Source organism: Gracilinanus agilis, chromosome 5, assembly GCF_016433145.1.
Source record: "Gracilinanus agilis isolate LMUSP501 chromosome 5, AgileGrace, whole genome shotgun sequence".
NCBI classification, from domain to species: Eukaryota; Metazoa; Chordata; class Mammalia; order Didelphimorphia; family Didelphidae; genus Gracilinanus; species Gracilinanus agilis.
In genome coordinates, this window is record NC_058134.1 from 116,187,318 (window position 1) to 116,205,330 (window position 18,013).

At 41.0% G+C, this 18,013-nt stretch overlaps 1 protein-coding gene across 3 annotated transcripts; it reads left to right on the forward strand.

Moving 5' to 3' along the window:
- The first annotated feature begins 568 nt into the window (after positions 1–568).
- On the forward strand, positions 569–11,481 carry CYREN (cell cycle regulator of NHEJ). Of its 3 annotated transcripts, none has more exons than XM_044678256.1 (5): positions 569–639; positions 2,409–2,653; positions 4,923–4,998; positions 7,232–7,512; positions 9,220–11,481. In XM_044678256.1, the coding sequence occupies exons 2-4, from the start codon at positions 2,511–2,513 to the stop codon at positions 7,472–7,474; spliced, it is 462 nt and encodes a 153-aa protein (XP_044534191.1). In that variant the 5' UTR covers positions 569–639; positions 2,409–2,510; the 3' UTR covers positions 7,475–7,512; positions 9,220–11,481. The 3 variants fall into 3 exon arrangements, with proteins under 3 accessions (XP_044534191.1, XP_044534192.1, XP_044534193.1); XM_044678257.1 differs by having other exon boundaries at positions 9,288–11,481; XM_044678258.1 differs by having other exon boundaries at positions 10,772–11,481.
- Positions 11,482–18,013: the final 6,532 nt, after the last annotated feature.

Consider the following 18,013-nt stretch of genomic DNA (forward strand, 5'->3'; position numbering starts at 1 on the left):
TCGCAAGGCAGCTTTCTCCTTTCCCAGCCGAGACCTCGTCCGCGTTCAGGGTATCCAAAGATTGCCCTCAAAGGAGAGGCCGCGTGGTGTGGGTCAGGGCCCTCCGGGACTGGCTGCTGAAATGGACTTGGGGAAATATTCAGTCCAACTCATAAAAACAGGCCTAACCTGGCCTCAGCCATTTCCTAGCTGTGTGACCCTGGGCAAGTCACTCACCCCCCATTGCCCACCCTTACCAATCTTCCACCTATGAGAGACAATACACCGAAGTACAAGGGTTTCAAACAAACAAACAAACAAACAAAAAACAGGCCAACGGGCAACCCGCAGGGATCCAGACCCGGGCTGAGTGGCCCTAAGACTCGAGTTCCGAGCCGCCAATTTTTGACTGAAAATCCTGAGTCAACATCTCTACCAGGGGAAAGCCTCGGGGCAGGCCGGGGCGGGAGGAAAGGGAAAGTGGGCGTGGCTCCTAGAAATCTGTGCTGTGAGTGGGGAAGGGACTCGCGGAAGCCGGCCCGTCACTAACCCGCCAGCAGGGGGCTCCTAGGTCGCAGCATCCGGAAGTGCCGGAGCTGGGACGGACACCCTGGGGGCGAAGAAGGCGCGGATCCTAGCAAAGGTCTCGAGCCTCAGACGGTAAAGGAGAGCGGACGCAGGACTCGGCACCGGGCGGGGGCTTCTGGCTTTGCCTTCTTCCGAAGAAGGCGGCCCAGCTTCAGAACCCCGAGGAGGGAGGGAGAGGATTGGGAAGGGTGTGTGTGCGTGCTGGGGCGAATCGTCCCCAGCAGAAACTCTGGAAAAGGTCTTGGACAGGCAGGAGGTTATCTGCAAAGGGCAGATCGCGGGTGTGGGCAGGAATCTTGGCCCTCGAGGTGACTCAACAATATAATGGGTGCCTCTGATCCCCAAAGACCCCCAAAGGGGATCCCACGAGGGAGGGACGTGGGGCTTGGTGGCTTCTAAGGGCCTTTGCAGGCCCATCAAAGAGGACTGGAAGGCAAGAGGGTGGGGGAAGTCCCCCCCCCACCCCACCCCCCCTCGACTCTTGGGTGAGAGGCCCTAGGGGCAGAGCCCGCTTCTGGCACGCTTACGCTTCAGCTTCCTCTGCTTTAAAGTGGAGGGGCCTGGATTTGACGACCTCCAAAGGCCCCAGTGGCTGTGATCCTTAGAGGAATAGTAGACCTGGGCCAAAAGGGACTCATGGTACCATCCCTAGAAATCCTCATCCCTTGGTTTCTGCACCTGCTGTGGGCTGGGTGCTGGGCTAGGGTGAAGCTTGTAGTCTAGTAGGGAGATAAGGCAGTAGGTAATTCAGGCTTTATATATATGTGTGTGTATATATATATGTATATGTATATATACTGTATAAATGTTGCAGCCAATAGGACCAAGAATTAGGTAAAAAGAATGATCTCCAGAGCCAAGTCAGCTAATGAAGCACCTCTTAGGTGCCAGACACTCTGCAGAACACCATCCCTATACACAAGATACATGGAAAGGAATCTCCCAGGGAAGCTGTGGGGGAGGGGAGGGTGGTAAGGGGGCAGACACTGGGAAAGTCCTGCAGAAGTGGGAGTTGAATTGAGCATTGAAGAATGCCAGGGAAGCATCCAGGAGATGGAAATGAGGGTGTGAGAATTGGTTCCAGGCATAGTGGAGAGCGATGGTGAAAAGGGAGTGATTTGGGATGTGGAGGGCTAGGACTTTTAGGATTCAGTTAAGCAAACTTTTATGATGTGTTGAGGGCATTTTGCTAGGACTTTGCCAAGAGGTGGGTTGGCTCTGGCTCTTGAAAGACCTACACAAAGAGATTCAATTAAATGAACATTATAGTACATGCGGTGCTGGCTGCTTAGAGAGAAGGTTTAGAAGAGACATGATCCTTACCCAATTTGACCTGATAAAATCTTTTTAGGAGGAAGAATGGTGTGAACATAGGAGTAAAAGCAAGAATGTTTTATTCTGAGAATGGTCAGTAGACCAATTTGGCTAGACCTAGTGCCAATGGGCTGCTTTTTTTTTTTTTTTTTTTTAAAGACAAATCTGCTGTGTTTAGGTAAACTGGAAGGAGCCAGTGAAGAGAGAGATTAAAGATATATGACAGAGAATTATTCCTGGAGCCAAGTCCTGGGCAAGGGATAGAATCACTGAATCTTACCTGTTAGGCCTGCCCTCAGACATGGGACTCTAATAATAGCAAGAAAAACCCAAATAAAATCTCTTCCATTAAGCCCTTCTTGGTTACCTCTGCCAAAGATCTTTGAATTCTCTTGTCATTATTTTATATCTTTCTTATGGTGTTTATTTTACTTGGAAGAAGTGTTAGTCAAGACAATAAGCATTTATTCTATATGTCAGGCTCTGTGCTAAGAATACAAATAGACTTAACTTTTTTATTTTGACAGGTGGTTGTTTTTGCTGCCTCAAAACAGGAAGGTCATCAGTGGGCATTTTCTTCACCTGTGGCACTACCTGGGTACTGAGCACACTGCCTGGGGACTGGAAATATGGCAGATATACAGCCTGAGAATAAAAAGAGGGATCTTCCTCCATGGATGACAGCCCAGGTGCCTGGGAGGAAATCAGTACCAATGTGGAGGCCAGCTAAGGGGAAAAAGATCACAGTGCAGGCAGCAGATGCATCATCAAGGTGAGTTTTACAGATAGCTGCTGTCGATCAGCAAAACCTCTATGGTGTAGAACCATCTTGGAGAGGCACTGGATAAAAGAACTGGGGGACTTTTTGGTTAAGAAGCTAGGTGGACACTGTGGGCAGTGGTATTCCCAGAAGTTAGAAAAAGATTATTTCATGGTCTGTTGTTCTGATCCATTGGCCCCTCCAGGGTCATTTCCTTCATTCCTTGAAACATTTATTTTTGTTTCAATTAATAAAAATCCTGCACCATAAGAAATGATGAGCAGAATAATTTTTTCAAAATCATGTAAAGACACGTGAAATTATGAAAGGTGAAATGAGTAGAATCAAGAGAACATTATATATAGCTTTAGAATTAATGCTTGAAGAATATTTGTGAATGTCCACCTCCAGAGAAAGAACCTGATAAATAGAAACACAAAAGACATAGTTGATACATACATTTAAAAAGAAAAAAGAAAAATCTATTTTTCCCTTTCCCTATCACTGGAAAAAAGAAAAAGAAAATCCTTGTAATATGCACAATCAAGCCAATTCAAATTCCCTAACTGGCCATGTTCAGATAATACATATTTCTTTATGCACCCTAAGTCCATCATTGCTTATTCAAGAGGTAGACAGCATTCTTTGTCATTTATGGAGACATGGGTGGCCATTGCATTGAACTCAGTCCTTAGAACTTTTAAAGTTATTTGTCTTTACAGTTTTGTTATTGTATAAATTGTTCTCTAGTTCTCTTTACTTGACATTATTTCATACAAGTTTTTTTCAGATTTCTCTGAAACTATCTCATTTGTTTTTATGTCATAGTAATATTCCATTGTGTACCATAATTTGTTCAGCTACTCTCTAGTTGATGGACACTCTCTTACTTTCCAGTTTGGAACTTCCTCTTTCTTTATCTTTACACCCTTTTGTAGAAGGGGAGCATCCGAGAGTGTTTGTCTATTCCTGAAACACTTATATTCCTATTCAGAAAGACCTCATGGCTAGGAAAGTTCAGGTTCCTTCACAGGTTTACAGAATTTTAGAGATCTCAGGAGCCCAAATTATACCCTCACAAATATTTCCCACAAAACATATCAACAAGTGTTTAGCTTCTTCTGAAGACTCACAGTGAAGGGCTACATGTTTTCCCTTACATTTGAATGTAAGCTTCTTAGAGAACAAAAAAGAAAATTCAGAAGGGCACTCAGACAAGGAAGACAGTCTTGAAATTGAGGTCTTGAATTTATTACATACTTTTAAAAAAAGGAAATTATTCCTAATGGAATAAGTACTTGAATCCACAAATCAAGTGCAGCTCTCTTTGTCCTTTGTATATGAAAATACTTATGTTTCTTGATATTTGTTAAGTTCAGAATAATAAAAAATAAAGATTATTTTTAAAAAAGTAAACGAGACCAGGAGTTGTTTTGACCTTTTTTTTTTAGTATCCCCAGGGCTAGTACAGCCCCTGGCACATTATAGGGGCTTAATAACTGCTTGTTAATGTAATGATTTAAAGGAAACCCATCCTCTTGTGTGTATTGTTAGGAAGGTTTCCTAGTCAAAACTGTGTTCCTCTCTTTGCATTCGCCACCTATTCTTTTGAGTTTTGCCCTTTGAAGCCATGTAGAACAAGTCTCATTCCTCTTCTACTTGGCTACCCTTTAAAAACTTAGAGCTGTCTTTTGATTCTTATCACATATGCTTATTTCTATCTAATCTCTCTTCTCCAGGCTTCTATTAATCCACAGTCACTTCATACAGAAAACATTTCATTAGCACTTACTATGTATAAAAAAATGTGGTTTGGTGAAGAGGTAAAGGTATATGAAATATGGTGGCTTCCCCTTGGGGCTTTTTAGTATTTTTCAGCCCTGGGAAGAGCTACGTTGTACCTAGAGAATCACCTGTCAGTGGAAAATGTAGTGAACACTGATGACAAGCCAGGTGTCATCCAGGATCCATAGTTAATTGTGTTTTAGGGTTGCTTGAGGGATTTGACTTTTCTTTTGTGCATATATGTGTCTCTTAAAAAATGTATCAGTTGGATATATGTGAAGGACATATTATGGGGAAAGGCAGGGGCTAAACAGTGGTTTCCCATTTAAATTCCTCATCCCTAGGCTCCAAAGCCTATGTGGAACTAGCTGTTCAGATCAGGATGGGTGTACTCTCATTCTTGGCTGGGAATACACCACTCTCAGCTCCAGTTCCCCTGTTTACCCATCTGAGACTTACCCTGTATCATCCATCTTTGCCTTCATTTCTTTTTCAGTCTGCACCCTATCCGAACTGTGTACTTCATGAATGAAACAGAACTGGTGGATGTTGCTCTGGGTGTCCTGGTTGAGGTAAAGATCTTTTATATACTAGTGGATCCTTATAACTCCTGGGAGTAGATTTGAGGTCTTTAATGTTAATAAAAATAGTATTAGCATTCCTGATGGACTCAACATGATCTTATTGAGAGATAGGGAGAAGGAACAGGCATTTATTAAGCACCTATTATGTGCCAGGCAATGTGCTAAGCGTTTTTCAGATATTATCTTATTTCATCTTCACAGTGACCCTGGGAAATAGGTGCTATTATGATCCCTGTTTTATAGATGGGGAAACTGAGCAGAGATTAAGTGACTTGTCCAGGGTCACACAGCTAGGAGGTTCTGGGGACTGGATTGAACTCAGGTCTTACTGACTCCAGGTTCAGCCTTTTCTCCACTGTGCCATCTAGCTGCTAGTCTATGTAGTGTTCTTCAAGTGGTTTTTGAACATATATCTCTATTAATAATTTTCTTCCCTTGTGGGTGTGCAAAGTAGTATTGATTTTGCCCATGGGATCTACACCTGTACTGTGGACACTTGGGGAAGAGTTGGGTTATAACTGCCCTGAAGCTGCTCAGAAGGGAGAGAATGGAGAAAAAGGGTATAAATTCCATGATTGACTATTGTGGGCAATGTTGTATGTGACTCATCTTCCCACTCTGATTGGTTAAACAGCTACAACCCACATGGGGTTAGGTCACAGCTCCCACTTTGGAGGACACTGATCTGGAGGCAGGAGAACTGGACCTGTGTTCAGGTCCTGGCTTTCATTAGTTGTGAGTTTGGGGGAAAAAACTTTTCCTTCTGTCTTTTTTTTTGTCCATGAGCAATTATTCTTAAAATGGTGGGAAATTCTTACATTGCTTGCCTTACAAAGTTGTGATGAGGAACCATCAAAATAAAATATGTGACTTAGTAACTGGAAAATTATGTGAAGAAATTGGGGAGTCAAGGGCACAGTTTCTAGTTCTGGTTCTGCCACTGATTAATGGGGTGAAGGGTAAGTTACATGAGTCTTTGAGCCTCAATTCCTCCTTTACAAAATGTGGAAGTTGGTCAAGATCAGAGTTCTTCAACTTTTTGTAGCTTAGACCCCTTTGGCAGTCCAGTGAAGCTTATGGACTCCTCCAAAGTAGGTTTTTAAATGCAATAGATAAAATTCCTAGGATTTCAAATAAAACCAATTATATCGAGGTATAGTTATTAAAGTATTTAAAAAAAAAAGGCTCACAGACACTGTTAAGAACCTTTGGACTAAATCACCTATAAGTACTTTCCAAACATTATGAATCTTGGACATATTTTAAAAATGTTACTCTACACCAAGAAGCCTTCTCCCTCCCAACTTTCCTACCTATAATAATGACAATGGAGATGACGACAGCTGACAGTTCTTAGACCTTTTAAGAGGATTTTAGGTGCATCCTTTGATTTGGTCCTTGCATCACCCCTGTGAGGAAGTGGCCCTATTATTTGCATTTTTCCAAGGTCTCTAAAGCTTAGGCTCATAGAGATGAATTTCTTGCCTGGAGTTAGACAGCTAATAAGTATCTGATGTGATTCCTCAATCTTGGTCTTACTGACTCCAAGCCAATATTCTCTTTCTCTTTGCTCCATGCAGTTGGCCACCACTCATCTTCCTGGATTCTCACCTACTTGTTTTTCTGCCTTCTCTACAAACCTGAGCTAGGGAGAATATGGATTTCTGTGTGTCTGTGTGTGTATCTACAAGGTCTGTCTGTTGACTTTGTTCTGATAATCCTATCTCTGTGTTGGGAGATAGGAATGGTGGAGGATTCTGCTGTTAGGCAGGTCTGTGATTTCTTAATGGGCTTCCTTTCCTCCTTGAGTTCCTTCAAAGTTCTTTGACTCTTGTCTATTTGAGAAGGGACCTGCCTAATCAAGTTATTTCTTCCTATTTCCTGCTTAACCTTCTTCTTTCTGTTTTGGGGCTTGAAGCTGACTTCCTGAGCAAACTCTTCTCCTCTGCCCCCTCTCTAATAATGGCTTCTCCTCAGAATGATTCAGAGGTGTGTATGTGTGAGGAGAGGCAGGGAGAAAGGGAGTAGGAAGGAAATGTAGATGGTATGGAGGAAGATGGTGAGGGGGGAAGGAATGACTCATGTGGGTCATCAGTCATTTGGGAATCTAGTGAAATATTGGCCCAAAAATTACCCTGGACTGGTAGGAATCTTGTGTCCTATACAGATAAACTAGAAAGTCAGTAAAAATACTGTTCTTATTGTTTTTCTTCATCTGCAGTACCGTAAACAGGAAAAGCCTTTGGAGAACACATTGCTGCTGGGAACTGATAAGGACCAAATTGTACAGCCTGAGTCTCCCTGGGCTTCTGGGAGCAGGAGTGATGGAGAGGAGGAGGTGGATGATACCCCTCAGACACGTCCCTCAAGCAAGCAGGAGTGTTCCACCTCTGGTTACAAGAAGGGCCCAGGAGAAGAGGATGAAGATGCTTTAAAATATGTGAGGGAGATCTTTTTCAGCTGAGAAGATAGTTGAACAATTCAGAGTGCATTTTGCTTTGGGTATGTTATAATGCTTCCTTATCCCCAGTTGCTGATTCTGAACAGTAGGGGATGCAATCCACCAGTGTCTTCCCATGTATCTTCAGAGTAGGCCTTTAGGCCTGGGCAATGAAATCAGGGCGATTGGATTGATTTATAGTTAGATGATGATGTCGTAGTCAGAGGTTAAGTCTGTGGCCAGAAAGGCCTCATAGTTTTGGTGGTCAGTCTCTTTCATTAAGAATCAATCATTGGGAACCTCCATGATTAGCTAATTTAGAGGGTGATCAGATTCTGGAAAAAACTGACCCAAATCAGTCAACCACACAGGACTAATGGGTATCAGAGAGGTTAGTAAAGGATGATGGGGCCAGCCTGTGGGCTGTAGTTTGCCCATTTCTGCCTTAAACAATTCTCTAATGATTATGGAAGTGCTATGGCCCATGGGCCAGATGTGGGGGCAGAGTTTGCCCATCGCTGATCTATACCAATTCCAAATACTCCTTTGGAATATGTCACGCTGTGGGTTTGGCTTCAAAGGGGATTCTTAACATCATTTGGCAAAACTGTCGCCAATGCAAAAATCATAACTGAAGTCCTTGCAACTTTACAACTACCTGAATCCCTGGTGGTTCTACATTGCTCTGCCTACACCAGTGGAACAGAATTTGTATCAAAAGGAAACCACTAGGCAGATGTAGCTACAAAACTCACTGCCATACAAGGACCTGAATTAATTTTAAATTTAGTAATTATAAATGAAACAGACTTGTCCCTTGCTTATAATGACAAAGAAATATAGAAATGGAAACAGAATTTTAAAGCCAAATTACTGAATGGAGCGTGGATAACACCACAAGGAAAACCAATATTTCCAAGAACATTTTACCATCAAATATGTCAAGCAATACATAAGAATAGTATTTGGCACATAAGGCATAGTTGATTCTGTAAAGAAAGTCTGGATAGCCCCTGGAATTACAAATATAGCATCCAAAGTTTGTGCATCTTGTGCAACATGCCAAGCCTACAAACACATGTTTTTAGTTTTTATTTATTTATTTAAAAACCCTTACCATCTGTCTTGGAGGCAATACTGTGTACTGGCTCCAAGGCAGAAGAGTGGTAAGGGCTAAGCAATGGGGGTTAAGTGACTTGCCCCAGGGTCACATAGCTTAGGAAGTGTCTGAGGCCAGATTTGAACCTAGGATCTCCCATCTCTAGACCTGGCTCTCAGTCCACTGAGCCACCCAGATGCCCCCTCGACATGTTTTTAGAGGGAAGTCATTTGGCAGAAGACCATTGGCTTACACTCCATTTGAACATTTACAAATAGATTTCATATCAGTGCTAAAAGCTGGACAATACAAATTCTGTTTGGTAATAGTGGACCAATTAACAAGGTGGCCAAAAACATTCCCATCTAATAAGAGCACAGCAAAATTTGTAGCTAAAATATTATTTAGAGATCATATCTGTTATGAGGATAGGGGAGAAACAGGTAAGAGAGAGATTTTGCACAGAGAGCAGCGTGCAAGACATTGCTGCATGCCCTGGAACCATTGGCTGTGTTTTAAGAATGAGGGGACATTATAAAATAGGACACAGAGAGCTGCCATGGGGCTTTTGGACTTCCTGTTGCAGGGGGAATAGCCTGAAGCTGACAGCTTCCTCCGGCTTGGAATCTCTTCAAGCTGAGTAGGGGATTTGTTTTCTATCCCCTTAAAGCAAAAGTTGCAGATCCTGTTATCCTGTTGAGATACATCCTGCATACCTGTGATCCACTTGTGTTCCAGTGTCCTGAGAGAGTGTTCCCAACTGCTATGAAGATCTCTGCTGGCCAGCCAGTAAACTGCCTCTGCGAGAAGTCCTGAAGCCATCTTACCTAACCCAAAGAGGGTTGATCCCTGAAATAAAGGGATCAGCCTAACTGCTCTGAAAAGACTATAAATCTAACCAAACTGTTATCTGGGAGGATTATTAGCTCTGGTAGTTAGTTGGCTGGGATTTTCTAGACAGACAGTATAGAGATAGCAACCAGAAGACAACCCTTTGCAGGGTTCTTAGAAGGGGTTTGGTTTAGATAGAAACCCTTAGACTAAGGAATTTTATCCCCTAAAACTTCCTTCAAGTCTACATTGGTTTAAAATAAACCCTGTTTGCCTAAGAGTTTGAGAAGCACACCGAGTCTGTGGAGGCCTGTCTGGGCTTCTTTATTGTGGGATACTCTCAGTCTCGGTATCTCACCACTACAAAAAACAAGACTATCCACTTGTTTCATACCCAGATTTGGATTACCATAAAAAATCAGATAGAGGAATACACTTCACAGATTCAGTGTTGCAACAAATATATTTAAGCCTAGGGAAAACACCTAAGTTTCATGTGCCTTATCATCCACAGAGTTTAGAACAAGTGGAGAGATTGAATAAAGAACTAAAAACAATGATTGGTAAATTATGTACAGAAACACACTTGAAATGGCCTGCTATCTTGCCATTAGCTTTATTTTACCTCAGAAGTAAACCAAGAGGAGATTTGCACATATCACCATATGAAATGTTATTTGGACATCTATTAGGATTAATTAGGGTTAATGAGGACCATTTGGAGTAATTGGGATCTTAGCAGCTAAGGACAGGGTAAAGAATGATGAGTAAGGTTTCTTTAAGGCCAGACAGAATCTTGGGAAGGGTGCCTATTGGAATTCTGGGTAGCCTGAGTGAGTTGGTTTTCCAACTGCCAACAGACTCCTGGAGATTTTTTTCCTAGGAGATGGCTGGTGTTTCTGTCCCCAGAACACTGAAAAAATGCAGTCACAGGTGAAGGAGGAGAACAGGTTAGAGTTTCTGGAATAAATTTGTGGGGGAAATCAACAGAAAAGAGAAAGAGAGAGGCAGGTTTTCTCTGTGTAGCTGCTGAGAAGGCCAAGCCATTTTGAGGCCTGCTCAGGCTGAAAAGCCTAGCTAGACCTGGAAGGGCTAGTAGTTGGAAGAGAGAGTGCTGAAAGAGATCAAAGGAGACAGTTATCTTATATAACTGAGAGGATACTACTTAGCATAGACCTGGGGATTTAGAATAGTGATAAGGAATTGTAAGTTAGGCTTTGGGAAAACCCTAGCAAAAAGCAGATTCTCACAAATCAGAGGGAAATTGGGGAAAAAGCTTAGATCCTTTTAGATTTAGGGATCCTGTCCTCAAACTGTGTTTATCTATACTTACCTTTCCTTAAACCTTTAATACTTATTAAATAGAGGATTTTTTACATCTCTCTCTGCAGTTATCCTTGTGTAGGCCCAAAACAGTTACATGGAACTTCAGTAGCCACAAGCTATTAGGCATCTCCGTGATCTACTACAAGCAGTAAAAAGATACTGTATCCAATCATCTCCCCCCCCAACATTCCAATATTAACATTTGAGAAGACAGATTTGCTAAAGATGCAAGCAAAGTGCAGGAACCGGAAAAAGGAAGAGAAGCATGGAATGTTGGTGAGAGAAGGATTCTGAGAGCCAATGTTATACTGGGGAGGGACCATTGGAACCAGGAAGAGAGTTTGGTCTGGGGCTCTCTGAAGAGAGACAGCTCTGAACCTTTATCCTGAACTAATGCAACAAATCCTAAGCAAAAGTGATTTTTGTTGAAGATCTTTTATATTCCTATATCTGTTCCTGAATTCCTAAACATCTACATCTGTGTGGACTCAGTCGAAATAGCAGTCTACCTGTAGAGTTTACCCTGAAGGTGACTGTTCTGAGCCAGCAGTGAATCTCTCAATCTTGAACTGCTAACATCCTAGAGAATTGATTGATTACTTAGCCTAGGGTTAGCTAATCTATAGAACCCAACTAGATTAGGGAGGATTCCCATGCTTGCCTCAATTGTGGCTAAGGGCAGAAGATTGTTGTCCATTGGGGATTTAGGGATTCCTGCTACCCATTTTCCTGATCCAATCTATGCACCCTACTCTTCAATAAACCATCTTATAAAGAATTATAGCTGTCAGATCATGGTCATAAGGGGATATCTGTTTGGGGTTATCTGAGAGAGAGAGAGAGAGAGAGAGAGTCTACTTTGGGCAGAGTCAAGCCTCAATCAACTGCCATTCTCTCTCTAGCATTCTTTCCCGGGGGAGAAAACACCCTAGGAAGCTAGGTAAAGTAAAATTCCCAGCAAACCTGTCGTTCCTTTTCCTGAGGTGTTTGTCTCTCTCTGGCACAGTTGTTGCATTATCCCTTGTCACATAGGTTAGGCTGACCAACACAGGCAGCCAGAAAGGCACTCATTCCTTAGAGTACTGTAGGAACTGCTCTTCCAGATCAAGTAACCAAAAAACCTTGATCACTCATTACATCCTTGTAGGGGCTTCTCGGTTCCCTTTTAACAATTCTCAAGTAAAGGGCAGAGAGACATCCATCTTTGATCTCTGTCCCAGAGGGGAGATATCCTGTTGGGTCTGGTTACGTTAAACCCTGTCCACCCATTACAATCATCATACAGGTCTTCCCAATTTACTTATAACAGTTGACCGAGCTAGCCAGGTTTCAAACCTACCTATTTTGAACAAATTTTGGGGTCAGGAAGACAGTTGGTAATAACAAGAAAATAGAGGCCTACATGTGGAAGTGAAGCCAGTGTGGGAGTAGGAGTCAGCCAAATTTTCTATAGATTACCTAAGCAGTCCTGGAGCCTGCCCAGCAACTAGCCACCCAATCAGAACATTCTATTCTTTGGGGTGGGGTGGGGTTCTTAAAGTGGTAGACATAAACACAAATTTTACTGTGGAGAGGGTTCTGAACTCAACAATGGCATACAAACTTATTGTAGCAATGGGAGTCATGGCATTAGGGGGCCAATTCCTCTACATGTGCTACAGCTTTATTTTTATAGTGATTCTTGACTACATTTACTTTCTGCTTAACCTCTATTATGATAGTTTTGAATGGTTGAAAATTGAGCTGGACAGATTTTTCAATTTTGCCATTGAGGAACAAGACCAGGGCATTGTTCACATAAAAACTCATAAGGCTTTCACAGCTGGGGACCTAGAATGTTTAAGAAACGCCTAAATTTTACGAAGAACCAATGAAGTGCATAAAAGAATTTCGGCGTACTTTTACATTATACAATCTTACCTTTGAGGATACTGAAATATTACTATCCGAATTATTTTCTCCAAGGGAAAAGGATCAGTTTTTCAAAGAGACTAGGGACAACTCAAATTTACTTTCATGATCAGAGGAAGGGCGGGATTTAGAACTCTTGAATTGAACACTTGAGTTTCCTGCATAGAGCCAGGTATGCACTACTTGAAGCAATGAAAAATTTTGTGAAGCATCCTGACACATGGGGAAAATTCAAGAAATTGAAACAGGAAAATGGGGAACATCCTTTAACATTTTTAGACCGAGTTGTGGAAATGGCAGAGAATATTCTGGGATTTATGGATTTATTGGAGCCAAATCTCCAATATATTAGGAGACAATCCATGAAAGGAAGTTGTCTACCAGTCTGGACATGCTTCTGTCTCCATTGTCCAGACTGGGAATCTCTAGGGTTAGAAGATTTAAGAACAGCTACCTATGTTTTTACTAGGGAGAAGGAACATCAAAATGAGCAATATGATGGGTTAGTATAGGAACTTAAATCACAGTTAAAGGAGGTTAACAACAAGATAAGACAAAAGGAGATAGATGAAGTTAAAAAACCTGGCAATTCTACAGGCATATAGACTGAGACTGGGACTTTGGGCAAAACAAAGAAGCAATTTGCCAAAATATTTTCTCTATGGGAAATTGGGACATATTGTGAGACACTGCAGACTTAAAGCCCAAATAGATGCAAGAAATGAGAAAAAGGGATCATTATAAGGATGATATTAGAAAATAAGTATTATTTTATTAGTTTAAAGATAAGAAGTAGAGAAGCTGGCTTGAGGAAGAATTGGAGTTTCAAAAAGAGCTGAGAGAGAGTGTTAATTTCAACTGGTGGCAGTTATAACCATTATTTCTATGATAGTTACACGCTCTGGGTGTGGCATTCCAGGAGGGGCTTCCGGCAGTTGACAGAGCCACATGCAGTTTCTTTCTCTCTCAGGGCTGGAGAAGGTAACATCTTTGCCTCTCTCTATCTTGGTCTGAGTGAAAGACTTGAAGGAGTGGAGTGTTTTCTTTTCCAACTTGGGAAACACTGTTCATTTATCTGTTACTGTCTATAGATTGGTTAAACTGTGAAAAGACTAAACAAAACGTGGTCTTTGGTTTGGACTCTGAGTCTGTTAAGGCTCAGAGTCCTAACTTGATTCTTATTGAGACTTGACCAGCTAGCCTTGGTTATCTTTATAACTTAAAGGTGAAGTTAAGAGTTATAGTGGTTAGGTTTATTTAGAATAGTATAAATTTGGTTAGTTAGATCAGGGAGGATTAGCGTAGCCTGTGAACCACAGGAGAAGTAGTTCCTTGCAGGACTTGGGAGTTTATTGGGTAGAGTTAGAATCCCTTAGAATTAGAAATCTTTTTTCCTTTATATATATTTAAATAAATAGTTTATTTTTCATAAATAAGAGTCTCTTTAGCATTCCTTGCGCCTGGCCCTGGAGGGAAGTTCATCTTTGAGCTTCACTTCACTTAACACTGAAGATACTTTGATAACATCTATCAAAAGTATCAAGAAATAATTTTGAACTTTTATTTTCTAGTTCTTTGTCCTTTATTTTGTGCTTGCCTACTTTATTTTTACATCATGGAGAAACAATTCAACTTATAATAGCTCCAATAATAAGCCCGAACATGGAAAGTGCTGTTCCCATATTTGTAGTAGTAATAATTATTCAGGAAGCCAAACACCAGATCTCAAAACAGTGAAAAAATATATCCAACAAGTGGCGAAACTGAAATATTTTTCTACTTCTGCAGGAATTTCTAAACAGAGTCAGTTATGAAGCCATATACTGGGTGTGGAAGAAATAAAGAAAAATGGGAAAAGGAGTGAATGGAATAGTACTGAGGGAAAAAGCATTGAGACAGAAACAATAGGTAAACAGATACAAGATAAAAGTACAGTACAGGAGGAGGAAAAGTTACAAATGCATAAGAGTATTAATGAAATGAAATGTAAGGTACATGGAACAACATTCTTTGAAACATCATTTCTAATACATCCACCCATGCAAGCAAAGACATTTAGCCCTGTTTATGCCTCATTGTTACCTGGTGACATGATAATTGCAGAATATAAATATTAGAGATTTGCAGATTAAGATCAAGGAATTACAAGAATTAGGAGCAATAGTGCAAGCTAGACCCATAGACTTTTCATTGCATGATTTGAATCCTGGAAATACTGTTTATATCAGTGGTTCCCAAACTTTTTTGGCCTACTGCCCCCTTTCCAGAAAAAATATTACTTAGCACCCCCTGTCACATACCATCACCACCCCCTTACAGTTATTTCACTCTCCTTCTTTATCTCAGTTGCTACATTGGCCTTGAAGCAGAGTGTGGCATTTTATGTTCTACAGTTAGGGATTCAAGTATGTTCTAAATTTGTCCTCTCTAGAATTTGCAGGGGAGTGATCCTAAGCTGATTATAGTTTTTTGTTTTCAAAGTTTCATCACTAGTATAAACCAAATGCTTTATACTTTGTTTAGCTTCTTGCTACTAGGCTAGTTAATGATGACAGGTCTATGTATTCTCCCAGACTGTCTTAGTCATGCAAAAAATTAAAAAGTTAAAAGCCTCCAGAAATGCCAGGAATTTATTTGGTATCATATTTTCAGTTTCAGAGCTTCCTTCAGGCCTGTATCAGCTATAAAAATTATGTTGTTTGAAAAAAATGTTCTGTTTGTATTGAGTGGAAACATTATTGGGATGAAATGAAGACACAAGAAAATAGGGTGAGCCAACCATCTTGCAAAAGCTAAACATTGCTTTGTAGTGCATCAGAAAGAGATACCTAATAGTGAATTGATGAAAAAGCTCTTAAATTCCTTTCCCAACATTGTGTACATTTCTAAAAAAAATCAAAACAGGAGAGAAAAAAGTCATGGATGTTAAACTGATTAAAGAAAAAGAACTGTAGGATTGAAAGATTCCCCCTTAGTGATTTGTATAAATAATATTGGTTCTTTAAAAAAATTAAAATTAAAGATGTTTCACTAATACAGGAGTAGACTTTTTAGTTGATGACAGTTTCAGATTTTTTGGGATCAAGAGGTGTAGCTGAAAGCACACTAGCCTTGGAGTCAGGGTGCCTTGGTTTCTAAAGCCCAGGCTCTAACACCTATTCACTGTATGTGACCTTGAGCTGGGACTTCACTTTCCTGATTCTTAGTTTCTGGGTCTGTAAAATGGGGACAAGATTTGTTCCACTTACCTCACAGAGAACACTTTGTGAATCATTAAGACTTATATAACTTTGAAACATCCCTATTCTTACTGCAGACATTTGATCACTGGTTATACTTCATTCAGAGATGCCAACCATGCCACGTCTCAGTTTTAGGAAACAATCTTGAGTTGCTGTGGCTGAAAATCCAACTGGTGGCCAGCTTGATAGGCTCTCTTCAAGAGCTTCTTTGGACTTGGGCAGCAGAGAGAGACCAATTGAATCCATCGTTGAGTCCTCACTAAAAACTTTCCTAGTTTGATTGGACTATAGGCCTGCCCTGATGCAGTCTTCAAAAAGCCATTGCTTGCACATGATGGTGAGGCTTGGCTAGGACATTGGGAGAGGAACATAGGATAGAACACTCTAGGGACTAGACCTGCAGTTTTCATTTCTCTAGAGAATTCACATGAGGAAATTCCCTTTTTCAGTGCAGGTTTTGCACTGTAAAGCAGTAAGTGGCTAAATGATTTGCCCAGAGGTCACATAGCCATTATGTGTCAGATCCTGGAAAGCTGGAAGTGCACTCTGGCCTCCTTAGCTCTGAGACCTTCTCTACCCATCACATCACACTGAGTCATGGTTGTTTATCTCTCTAGACTACATGGGACCAATGGGAGGGAAGAATGGAGGTACATAACTAGGTGTGGCAGTTCATCCTGAGTTTGTGCAGAAGTGAGAGAGAGGAGGATCACATCTTTGTTCCTTCCAGGGTCCACTGAAGGAGGAGACTGCCTTTTACTCTGCAGCCTGTCAGTCAATGATCTTAGCAATCTGAGCAATATCTCCACAGGAGCAAATAGAACCATTTTCAACTGATGTCAATTCATGGGAAAGAAAGATGAAACCTCTGGTTCTTTGGATATTTCCTTGATGCCAGTGCCCCATGGGCTCTTTATTAACCTTTTGTTGTCCCTGATTTTTGCTATAGGACTGGCCCTTCTCTTTTTCCTATCATATATGGCCTTGGTGAAGTTTTATACATTGCTCCTTGCTTGCAATTCATTATTGCTGTTTCTCTGGTCCTACTATTCAGAGGCTGACTGATGAGGTGAAAATTCTTTTGGTCTTCTTCCATAGGGAAATCCCTATTTATTTTAGTTCTCTATCTCCCCAGTTCCTATCCTTGTCTTCTTTTCCCTTCCAATGCTCCCTCTGGAATTCCTACTCTTTTAATAGGTTTTTATTTATATCTTTATAAATAAAATCTACTCTTCTTTCATTTGCTTTTATATTACCTAAATTTCCCACTCTAGTTCTTCTACCCCTTACTTACCTCCTTCCAGAGTACTGTTTTTTAGAATAAAAAAAGAGAAAAAGGGGGCAGCTGGGTAGCTCAGTGGAGTGAGAGTTAGGCCTAGAGACAGGAGGTCCTAGGTTCAAACCCGGCCTCAGCCACTTCCCAGCTGTGTGACCCTGGGCAAGTCACTTGACCCCCATTGCCCACCCTTACCAATCTTCCACCTATGAGACAATACACCGAAGTACAAGGGTTTAAAAAAAAAAAGAGAGAAAAAACCCAAATGATAGAAAAAGTTGGATAGTATATGTAATATTACATACATCTAGTAAGATCTTTTTAAAAATAAATTTTGGCATATTTTATCTTTAAGTTTAGATTTATGTGTACTTATCTTTATGTTTAGATTATACTCATATTTTTCTTTGTATCTCTCCATCATCCAATAGAACTATCCCTAATAATAAAAATTTTCCCAGGTCTTAATCATGTTAACCATGTTGTAGAGGTCCCTAAATATCAGGTAAGGAATCTGTATATTTTTCTGTAGGAAATGGGGAGCCACTAGCATGGGAGTGCCATAGTCAGACTTGTGTGTTAGAAAATTATTATGAAACTAATTTGGTCAGATTTGGGAAATTCAGGGAACAGAGCTATAGCCAGATTCATCTTATAATGAAGAAAAGGGAATATGTGCAAGAGACAATGTGTAGGAGCAGCTGGATATCTCAGTGGATAGAAAGCCAGGCCTAGAGACCTATGAGATTGTGGGTTCTAATGTGGCTTCAGATGCTTCCTAGTTGTATGACCCTGAGCAAGTCATTTAACTCCAACTGCCTAGCTCTTATCATTCTTCTACCTTGGAACTGATCCTTAGTGTTAATCCCAAGACAAAA